The 12335-nt window shown below is 33.5% G+C and overlaps 1 protein-coding gene across 3 annotated transcripts in view; it reads left to right on the plus strand.

Moving 5' to 3' along the window:
* The window catches only part of RAB2A (RAB2A, member RAS oncogene family), a 145683-nt gene that overhangs the window by 109007 nt on the left and 24341 nt on the right, over window positions 1-12335 (plus strand). For all 3 annotated transcript variants that reach the window (XM_073229573.1, XM_073229574.1, XM_017661212.3), the window contains 2 exons: window positions 6435-6517; window positions 6945-7037. In XM_073229573.1, coding sequence (XP_073085674.1) covers window positions 6435-6517; window positions 6945-7037 — 176 coding nt within the window. The remainder of the gene's footprint in view (window positions 1-6434; window positions 6518-6944; window positions 7038-12335) is intronic.

Consider the following 12335-nt stretch of genomic DNA (forward strand, 5'->3'; position numbering starts at 1 on the left):
CTATTTAAAGGATTTCTCTTCTTCTTCAGAGCTGTTTCACATGAACAAGGTTGCTTTCTTTGAAGTTTGTTCAGAACTCATCGTTCAGTGCACCAAACACTCGCTGTTCTTTAATAAACATTTTTTTCCTCCCTTGTATTTTGCATAAATACTTGAGTAGCTGGAAGTAACTTTCTCCCCTTTACATTTAATTCCAGCTCAGTGTCAACTTTTAAGGAACCTTTCTGACACCTTTAATAGCTGATTCTCCCTGTTTTATGCATATTTCTGTTATAACTATGATCCTGTTGTTACCTTAGTATTTTTATTCACGTATCTACTCTCCTCAGAATAAGTATCTTGAGGGAAAGAATCATTTATATCTTCTTCGCTTTGTATGTTATATTCTTAGTTTACCAACTGATACAATGTTTGGTAAGTTTTATATTGAACGAATTTAGTAAAGCATCTCATTCTGTCTAAACAACTTGTAAGATCATTGAAAATGTTCAAGAGACTTCATCTACAAAAGTAGATGGTTTCAGAGAGGAACAATAAAGAAAGAGAATTATGTGGTATTTTAGACACCAAGTACCTCACTGCAGTTTATTCTAGTTTATTTGATTGCTCTTCTGTTTTTAAGGTGTTCCTTTAAATAATCCTGTGCTTGAAACTTGAACAAATCATTCACGAATCTCCAGTTGTTTCTTTTGCAGGTTAACTCATCATGCCTTCCTTCAGGGCCTTTTTTTCCCTTGGTTTATGAGTTGATTGATTTACACTGCAGTAATATTTAGAAAGAAATCCATAATTACCTGTGCTGGATAATATAAAAATGAAATAGAAAAATCTCTTGTTCACACTTCCTCTAGGAAGGCAGAGGTCTCATTTTCTTTGCTTTGTACCTCAAAGGGAGAGACTGTCATGCCTTTGAAGACGTCATGATCCCCAGAATTTCAGGGCTTCCACATGGAGGGTGCTAGGACCAGTAGCCCATTCCTGATTTTAAGGAACATTCAAAAACTTTCTTCATTTACTACTTTTGAAAACTTGTTTCTTGAGTCTCTGCCTTACAGATTTTCCTTTTACTATTACTGGTTTCTAACTTATCTAACTTCCAAGACTCTCTAATAGATACTATCTGACACACATTAAGGTTTGTTTCACACTTAGTTTATATCTAAGTGAAATATGGTTTCCCATATTGTTAATATTCTATAGCATGTCTATACATTTGGATAACAAGTTACATGTTACATTTTTAGTAGCAAGAGTCTTGCCTGTTCTGGTCCAGGACATTTACAAAACCTTCCTAGAGTCCTTCAGGGAAAAATTTGCTAAATGTTATGGTTTCTTTCATCAGCTTCAAAAACATGAATTTTTTTTCCCCTAATGTTTAAGTCTCAGTATCTTACGATGTTTGTCATCTGTGTATGTCCTGTTCCATTCACAAAATAAAAATAATTTTCCTTGCAGTATTTCCGTTTCCACCATCTTTGCTTTCTTTTGCAAGTACTAAGTATAGCAGCTAGAGATACTTCTTGAATGCCTTGCTGGAAGCATTGTTAACACTACATCAGTGCTTCCTTTACAGTACTTTATCTACACCCTGCATAACTTTTTTCTTTTATCAGAAGTCAAATGTTTGATATTCTTGGTCTCTGGCAGGGTAAGTCCAAGAAGGAACGTACGTTGCACCCAGTTCCCATTCATTGGGAAGGGCAGAAGATGTCCATTCTCACTCTTGGACCTTCATCCAGCCTTAGTCACCTTTTTCTGTTGTTACTCATATTTTGCTTTTTGTAACTTTTTTAGTTGCCTTCCCAGCATATCCAAATAAATTTTTATTCCCCCCAGCATTTGTAGTATGGATGTTTTAACCCTATGTATCTGCTCAGCTTCCCTAGAAACATTTTTATTTCAGATTTGCAAGTATTTTCCCATCAAGTAAGTCTTAGTGAAGCTGTGTAAAAAAAAAAAATTGCAAGAAACCTATATGCTGAAAGTACTTTTCAGCAAGTTGCAGGCATTTTTTGGTCATTTGTACAATGTGTCCATTTACCCCCAGCTTCTTAACCAATACAGTGAGTATTTTTATGTATCAGAGTGGTAAGGATGCAAAGCCAGGTAAGTGGGGTGGGGATCGGGCCTGGAACCAAGTGCCGGGAAACAGTCCTGCCTCTGCCACTCCTCTCTGCTCTCAGCCTCCCAGCCCCAGGAGGTGAGAGGCTCTTGGAGGTCCAGCCGTCTCATCTCCTTTGGCAACTGTTCATCAGCCTGTTCTTGAATAACCACCAGGACAAGAAATTATCTTAGACATTTCATTCTACTCTAATGTTCACCTCCCACCTGCCGTCTCCCATTTCTCTTGTATTGCAGTGTTAAAAGAATCTCAAGTCAGCAACCAAATACTCTTGTCTTTTTTTCAGAATACTCCTAAATTTTTTAAATCATTCAGCGTATGTTTTTCTTAGATATTTACACACTTTAGTTTCCATAGGGCACTCCCTTAAAAGGCCTGGAATTAAATACTTCAGGTGACTTTTCTTCCATCCTTGCTCTGGACACTGAGGCAAGCTAAAAATCACTTTGATTCTTACTAATTTTACTGTCATCTAAAACAAATCTTGCTTCATGCATTTAGATTTCAAAATCTTTTTCCTCTGATAGCAGTCCTTGATGACAGGTCTAGATTTTTAAGTTGAGTCTGTTCAGTAAAGTATCTTGAGACTTCCTGCTTGGGCACTGGATAACTTGTTTGCTATTTAGAAATCTTTTTTTTCTTTTTGCTTCTTGGCTGGGTTCTATATAACTGGAATTGTTAGATAAATGACCAACAATGAACATAAGATATTACTGTAAATTTATTCTAACAAATCAGTTTTCTAACTTGACTGGCTCTTTGGGATCAATCATGATAACAAATTTGAGGGCCTACAATAAATATAGTTCAGTATTCTGAGTTAGGCTATCCTCAAGGAGAAAGAGACAGAGGGGAAAAAAAAGATAAGCATTTGAGCAGTGTGTTCATTTAATCACTAGTTTTAGAATGAAATGATCATGTGAAAGTGCTTTTGTATTTGTGAGGAGAAAAGGATAACTATGGGCTGTGGTAGACAAGCTTCCTAGCCTTGTGAAAGAATTAGCAGGCTTGCACTGGTCCTCAAAGGGAATAGAAATTGGATAGGTAAAAGGAAGAGAAAACAGTTTTTCAGGTAGAGTTAAATAGAGGCACAGAAACAGGAATATTCAGAATATAGTAAGAAAGAAATTGGCTGTGCGAACAAGACTTTTATTGGATAAGAAGATAAAATTCTAGAGAAACAGATCAGATTCCCTAGAGTCTAGGATTAAAATTATGCATAGTTAGAGATTTTTGTGCAGTAGCTTAATGTGTATAAAAGTTTTATGTTATTAAAGGTAGCAGGAGAGGAAGAGGAGTTAAGTTGCCAGCCTGATTATTATAAAAATTTTCAACAGAGAGACTCAGGCACATAGGAGAGCCAATTTGGGGGACTCTGGCATTTGGAAGTATATTTTTTTAAAGTGTGGGGCAAAGAATCAAGTTTATTTGATGTAGCGAGTTTATTTTCCTTACATGGAAAATGAAGGTCTATAAAGCTTCTTGTCACAAATGTTCTATGACTCTGGTTTTATTACTAAGCATCACTAAAAGCATGCCCTGTCACTTGAGGCTGACTTGCTCTGTTCTACTTTCTTGTATATCTGGGTATCTTGCTGATATTTTTATAGAACTCACACAGCTAGCTGTATTGTGAGCTGATGAGCTCATAGTCCACTCTGGCCATAACCTAACTAGCTTTTTCTCTCGCTGGTTCATTTAGCTAATCATTCTCGTTTCATTAAATGCATTTTTCTTTACACCTTTAGGTACTACTAGCAATCTCTTACTACAAAGAATTCTATATCCTGTTTACTTTCAATTTTTAAAAATCTCTTTAAGAACACCTTATAGCAAAGAGTATCAAAAATAGCATCTGTATTTCCTAAGTTGATTTTTTTTTTTTTCCATTTAGAACAACATAGGTCAATCACAGTTTGGACAGGTTTATATTAAGTGCTCTTAAAACTAGATTAATATGATAAAAATAATGAACCATTGACTACCTTTATGCAGTTAGTTGTTTAACAGTTTATAGTTGGAGAAGCCATTATGAGACACTTTATTGGGAAAGATTTATTTCAAGGCTGCCAAATGTCATTAACAAAGACACTAGGCCAGAAGGTGGGATGTCTGTCTTAGAAGAGAGGTCTCAAGAATTTGAAAACTATTCTGAATACTGATCTTTGCTTATTATAAAGTAATCATAGATGTTAAGAGGCACAACTACATTCATAGTCCTCATTTTGGAAAACGTGGTTTTTTATTTGGTTGACTTTTTGTTTAGTATGTAATGATGGGCAAAATCCAGATTCAGTATTCATGTTTGTTCTTTTTGTTTAGTATGCAATGATGGGCAAAATCCAGATTCAGTATTCATGTTTGTTCTTTATAAATACAATACAGGAGGAATATAAATGGTGTTATAGGTTTGTGCTTTTCTCCTTTTCCTAAATTTATATTCCCTTTTACTGTTTCTTATCTGAGCAGTAAATGCTGATGTTTAGATCTTATATTGGTGTTCCTCTAACAATTTATCCATCTTAACTCATCGCACAGAATGTTCTGGCAAGATTGTTTTAAAGGATGTTTCCCTTTTCTCAGTGCTCAGTTGTGGGAAGATAAAAGAGCTCTAAACCTGATTTTTATTTTGAACTAATAAAATATATGTTGTATTACTTACCACAGAATCCTTCCTTTGTGCAAGTAATTCACAGTGAAATAAACCTCTTAAAAATCTAGTCATTAGTTTTCCCATGCTAAGCAATGAAAGGAGACATTTCCATAATGCTTGCAATTGAACTTGGATTTTAAAGGACTTTTTTTGAACAATATATTTCAATAAATTAAATAAAAATAATTTTAATGAATTTCATGCTTCCAACTATCTTTTGTTATAACCTCAAACTATGTGAAATGAATTGGCTGTTTTTATAGCCCTTTTATGGGATAGCTTTCTCAGTATCTAATGTAGCATAAGTTGTTAATTCTATGTGCTAGAATTGCTCATGAGTTAAAAAGAGAGTCTAATCTTTAGTTTCCACATAGAAGTTATTTTTACTGAATCTGAGCATGTTAGAATTTACTGATGTCCACCATTTAGGTGAGATGGAGTAATGACCATTTTTGTGCTTTTGACTAAGACATTAGGGTTCATTTTTCATTCAGCAGGTTTCCTCTACATGCCTGCTGTGTGCCAGACCCAGTTCTAGGCACTGGGATGGGGCATGGGAAGGAGGGAGGGCCAAGAAGTACAAGCAATTATATATAGATCATTGAGTGTTAAGAATAGAGCAGAATCTGAGCTCTCTGTGCATTCTGACTGTGGGAAGGGCTCAATGTTTACATTGGAAGATCAGACCTTAGAACATGCCAACAAGAATATTTTTCAAGAAGTTAGTAGATAACAAAAATTGTGAGAACTGGCTTTATGTTTACTTAATTGCTTATTTTTTCTCAAGGTAGAAAAGCAGTAATTAAAAATAAATAAGTAATTTTGTAAGGACTTCTTTATTTTTAAAGTTTTAAACTCAGAGGCAATATACCAAACCCTTGCTGTCCTTTCTTAAACAGAACACTAGTGCCACCAGTAAAAGAGAGAAATTAATTTTGCTTAATCTCTGAAGTTTGTTTTCACGAGTGGATGTAAAGATGACTTTTACATCCTGTTGCCTTTTGACAAGCACTGTATATCAAATACAGAGCAAATTGATTAAGTGTAGAGAAAAAGTTACATAAATTAAATTCAGGACCATTTTCTGTTTTTCATAATAAAATGATTAGTCAAAGAATTCCATCTGATGACAGTTGAAAGCTCACTGCAGTTTATGATATAACTGATAAAATCTGCATCCTTGGCCTTCCAACAACCTTTACACCAGCAGATGGTGGGCGTAAAGATGTCATTCATCATTTATTTACAATAGACTTTATTTATTCTAGTGTCAACAGCTGCCCCAGGGAGTGGGTTATTGAATTCAAATGTGAGGCTCTGGGTTATTTGCTTCCTTTCAAATTTGTCTTCAGAGCTTAGTTGCTAGGAGTCCATTCTGTGCTCTAATAATGATTCATGTATTGTGAAGCCATTCAGTAAATTGGGTTGTCAGGGATTGCCAAAAAAGGTTTAAGAGGTCTTGTTGGGGTGGCAGGGAGGGGTTGCCTGTGCCTGGTTGATTTGAGCAATAATGATATTATGTGACTTTCCTAAGATTGGTGAAGAGAGGTTTTATTCTTTTCCTGTATGTACTCATTCCCTACCTGCCCATATTCCACCTAAGGATAATAAGAAAATGAGGATGGTTTATTAAACATTCAACCTTTTCTTTCTTTACAGGCAGGGCAAGAATCCTTTCGTTCCATCACAAGGTCATATTACAGAGGTGCAGCAGGGGCTTTACTAGTGTATGATATTACAAGGTGAGAGCTTGGAAATTTTTCAGTTCAGTGGTCAATGCAGAGCATTTTTCTAAGTAAATATAGTTACCAGTAATAAAAGTATAAGTTTGCTTCTATGCCCTGGCTATTTGCCTTTAAAATATTTGTCTTGAATTAAATTTACTATGGAAATCTGCAACTAAATTGTTTTCTTGTATAAATAAGCACCCCCAAGTTGGTCAGTTTGGTAGTATTATTTATACATTGGGATTTTCTAAAGTGAGGTTACTTTTAATTTCTAAACCAGAGTGTAATCAGTGAGCTCTAAACCTAGATATTGTACTTGAAATGTGTTTTTTATTACATAAGTGGATATGACTAAAAATAGTTGTCTTTAAATAGGGTATATACTAGTCATTGTACACTACTAAAGGAGATACCTCAAAGTAAAATTGCCTTTTATATTTAGGAGAGATACATTCAACCACTTGACAACCTGGTTAGAAGATGCCCGCCAGCATTCCAATTCCAACATGGTCATTATGCTTATTGGAAATAAAAGGTAAAAAGAATTTAAAGCTCTTTTGCATTAATGATGAAGACTGCAGGTAGCTGTTTATGTGATAACTGTTAAAATGCTTGTCTTAAATATTTATCCAAATATGTTATTATTTCCTTAAATATAAAAATTTTGAAAATTCTAAGATGTTTCTTTTGCTCTTTAAAATACAGATGATAAGCTTTGTTGGAAATTATTGTTATTTGAAATAGTTTTTGTTGGAGGGTATACTTTAAAGAATAACCTGAAGGGGTTTTACTTGATGGTTAACTAAAAAATAAAATGCATTGACTTATTTGGGAGATAGATCACTGTTAAATATTATCCAAATTGCTTTAAATACTTGACAGTAGAAGTAAGTATCTATGCAGAACTCAGAAAAATATTTTTCCCTTTTTCATGACTTAATGTGCATTATATGAGTAATTACAATATATAGATTAATCAGGTGTATTTCTGCTTAAAGTCCTGAAACACTTTTAAGATTATTTAGTAGATATCACATTAATACTTTTAACCTTACATCTAAGCATTTATGTTAGTGTCATCCTGTTTTTTTTTTTTCAATCTTATTTTACTTTATATCTCTAGGGAGCATTATTTGTAGTGAATGTCTTCGTGTTCTTTGTTTAAAATGATAGTACCTGGGAAAACAGTTTCATGGTGATAGTTTCTATGAACTTTATAAAGTTTAATTTTCTACTAAAACCAGGAAAATTTTCACTGGTTTTAGTAGAAAATTAGTTGCAACAAAATTAGTATTTTTAAAAAACCAGACACAAAATTTGTTCATTTGTTAGGTTTATGAAATAGTGTTAAAAGATAAACTTTTTAGGAAAGTAAAATCATGACTTTCACACAATGGACACGTGTCAAAGCTTTTATTTATTTCATTAATTAAGGAGAGAACCAGTAGGATACTACAGTCAGTTCAAAAGAGAACTTGGAATACCACATTTATAAACAAACAAGGAATGCTGAAATGAATTTACTGATGTTTGAAAAACTGAACAATATACACAGGATGAAAATTGTATTCCACAGGGCACAGCTTGCATTCCTTTGGAAAATTATTTGCATCATTATCTGTTTTCCACAAATTAATTTCTATCTCTGCAATCTTTGAAATTTGTAGAATGCAGTTAAAGCAGTGTGTAGGGGAGATTTGACACTGAATATTTACATTAGGAAAAAATTTCAAATCTATAATTTAGGCTTTTACCTTAAGAGTTAAACTAGAAAGATAACAGCAAATTAAAGCCAAGGTAAGCAAAAAAGGAGATAAAAAAAGAAAACCAATGAAATCAAAAACTAGTTCTTAAGAAGATAAATAAAATAGATACTGATCATGAAAAAAGAAGGCATTACCAGTATCAGGAATAAAAGAGTAACAACCTACAGATCCTTCAGATATAAAAGGATAATAAAAGAATATTGTAAACAAAATAAATAAGTGAATTGGGGAGATGTTCATCAAATTTTTGATCACCCAACTATAAGCTGTGGTTGCCATAGTCTGCCTAAACTACCTGTGTTATATAACTCCCTTCTTATCTGTACAGTCCTTGAGTTAAAAACAAATAATCCCACACAAATAGAAAGATATACCATGTTCATAGATTAGAAAAATATTTTTAAGGTGTAATTTCTTCCCATTGATGTAAAGATTTCACTGTAATCACAGTGAAAATTGTTCGGACTTTCTTTTACAGATAGAAGATGACAAGCTGATTCAGAAATTTATATGAAAATGGAAAGGTCATAGAATAGCCATGTCCAAAAAAAAATCTTGACCCTTACCTCACATCATATACAAAAAGTAACTGGAACTGTCCATAGAATGTCAGAGCTAAAAGCACAAGGAAATTATAGAAGAAAACAAAATCTTAGTGATTCTGGTTTGTTCAAACATTTCTTAAATAGAAACAATAAATTCTACTTCTACCTCAACAAAATTAAACTTTTGCTATGCAAAAGACAGTTCCAAAAAATTAAAGGCAAGCTACAGACTAGGAGAAAATACTTGTAAAAAACATAGCAGACATAAGATCTGTATCTAGAATATATGAAGAATTCTTAAAATTCGTTCATAAAAAGATAACCCGGGTTTTACAAATGAGCAAAAGATCTGAATTAACACTTCACTAAAGCTACACAGATGGAAAGAAGAACACATGAAAAATCTTTAATACCACTGATCATGAGAGAAAGGCAGATTAAAATATGCCATTACACTCTAAAATGTTAAAAATTAAATAAACACACCAAATGTTAGCAAGGATGTAGAGGAATTGAAATTCTTACACTGCTGCTGAAAATTAAAATGATACAACCACTTTGCCAAGCAATTTGGTAGTTTATTTAGAAAGTAAACATCTGCCATGCCATCTAGCCATTTCAGTCCTAGGTAAAAACATGTTTTTATATGTCCACACAAAGAATTATACACAAATGTTCATAGCAGTTTTATTGGTAATAATCCAAAACTGGAAACAACCCAAATTTCAATTAACAGGTGAAAGGATAAATTGTGATAGAGCCATACAATGGAATACCACTTAGCAATAAAGAGGAATTAGCTAGTGATATATGCAGCAAAGTGAGTGAACCTCAAAACCATTATGCTCGATGAAAAAGACATACTGTATGATTCCATTTATATAGAATCCTAGAAAATGGAGACTAATCTGTAGTGGCTGAAAGCAGATCATTAGTTGCCTAAGGTATGGGAGAGGGAAAGGATGAACTACAGTGTGGTATGAGGAAACTTTTGGGGGGCTGATAGCTTTCCAGGTATACATATGTCAAATTCATCAAAATTTATATTAAATGTGCAGTCTTTTATGTCAATTATACAACAGTAAAGCTGTAAGAAAAAACAACAGCAAATTTAACATTATATAAATTTGATTTTAGAAAGTGTTTTAATAGCAATCAGGGTTAGCTATTAAGAGAAAATACTTACTTTTTCTCTTTTTACAATGACATTTCCATTGTAAAAGGCCAACTGTTGATTACTTCTTTGTAACTAGAAGCATCTGTTGTCTCAGCATTTACTCAAGCCCTTTTGGTTCCTTTTTTCCTCACTTGAATCATCTCACTACATCTTTCAAGATAAGGCCATATGAAGGAATCTTTAGTCTTCATAGTATGGAATTATATTCATACAACCATTTCATGATGATGTATAAAGTAATAAGAGGAGAATATTTGGAGAATAAAGAGTATTTGATACTTTAATCTTCTGTTTTTTTTAAAAAGTGTTTTCCTTGTGTCTGAAACATGATGAGTGGCAACTACTCATGGTTTAGATTTGGTTGTTGCCCATGAGGGAGGAGTTCAAATGTGAAAAGGAAGAGAGAAGTATATACCAGAGATGTTTCTAATGATTGTAGACTGGTAGCCCTTGTAGTAATTAGGAGTATAGTAGCTGTGGAAAGATATTGTAAGGAAGTAGGAGAAAGGTAAAAAAGAATATGTGACATGCAAAGAGTGAGGAACACAGATTAATGAGGTGATTGTTACTAGATGTGGTGAATTGGAGTAGACATGGAAATAGGGAATAAGCAATTTTTGAATTAGATGCATTAAGCAGTAGAGAGCCAGTGAAGGGATTTGAGAAGGGTACTGACCTAGTCATAGTGACAGTTGACACAGATTTTTCTTACTATGGCATTTTAAATTGGTTATAGAGTAAATAGGAGGCAGAGTCTACAAAATTGAAAGTTTTTAATAGTCAAAGGATTATAATACAAACCTTAAAAAAGGGACATAAATAAAGGGAATGGTTTAGAGAAAGATAATTTAAGTATGAAAGCAACTTAAATGGGATTAATGGGGATAAAAAGTCAGAAACAGTATGATTCTATGCCTAGAAAACTGAGGAAATGATACAAGTAAAGAAGAATAATAAAGCAGGAAGATCACGCATAATAAAGTGCTACTTCCTTTTTTTAAAACAATCCTTCATACAGAGATGTCTTTAACTCTCCTTGGTAAATAACATTTGCAAATGCAAACATAACCAGAGATAGTGGTAGTGGAAAACGGGGGTAAATTTAAATACCAAAAATGAGGGGTTTAAATAAAATATGACATACGCTTAAAATGGGATAAAGGGTATTTAAGGGAAAGGTATTTTCATGAAGGTTTTGTGTAATTCAAAGCTGATTTTCCCTTAAGAATGATTGTCAGATTTGTTGCCAGTGTTTTCCTCACCAGTTTTTATTCCTACTGGACTGTATGCTTCAGAGGCCAGGTGGGGTTGGAGTTTTGTCTGTTTTGTTGAGTGGTCTATCCCCAGAAGCAGGAAAAGGCTTGGCACACAGGAGGCCATCATAATATAATTGGATAAATTATCCTTGCCCAGTTATAGTGTCATGTTTGTAAACTTAGTTTGCCTAATTTTCATGTTCTTATCTTACCACTAATATTTTATAGCACAGTCACCTAAATCAATAGCCTGGCACATCCTTCAGTTCCCTTGGTAGTATTTTATATCAAATTTTCTTCTCAGCGTTTCAGAATTTTAGGAGTGTTTCTTCAGCACTTGTACCACAGAATAAATGCTTAGATGGCATTTTATAAATCGTAAATTATTTCTAAAGGATAACAATTGTGAAGATTACAAAACAATCACCAGAATCACTCACAGAAGTTTAAATTACAGAAATAACAGTGAGTGACAATGAGCTGCTCTATGGCAACTTTTGACTTGAATTATGTCAATCAAACATAACTGACAGCTTACCCAGTCAGCCAGGAATTTGAAATTCCTGGTGAATATTGCAAAGTTGAAGAGTCGCATTAATTAGCAGTAGGCAAATGAGACTTCAACATCTTCGTTTCATTTTGTATTCTCGAATTTGTGTAATTTATATTTGCATAAAATACTACCATCTTTACTGTGTACTCAGTAAAAATAGTATTGTAAAAGACTGCAAAATGACATGAGAAAAAAATCATGATATACAGGCAAAAAAACACAATACAATGAATAGTAGATTACATATTCTGATAGGGGAAGAAACTGATGGAATAAATGAGTAATACAGATCTATATTCACCAAGATGTTAATTACCTATGGAAAGTGAAAAAATTAATGGGTATTTTTTTCTTTGTACTTTTCCATATTGGACAAAATGTTCGTAAGTATAATCAGTTATTATCAGGAAAAGTAATCATCTGTTAAATAAAAGTTTTAAGAGTACACTGTAGCACAGTTGTGGACGGAATCTCTCTACCAGCTTTTCCTTGCGTGTGAGCTTAGATGCCTTGTATAACCTCATATGCCCAAGTTT

The sequence above is a fragment of the Manis javanica genome, chromosome 2 (genome assembly GCF_040802235.1).
Source record: "Manis javanica isolate MJ-LG chromosome 2, MJ_LKY, whole genome shotgun sequence".
NCBI lineage: Eukaryota > Metazoa > Chordata > Mammalia > Pholidota > Manidae > Manis > Manis javanica.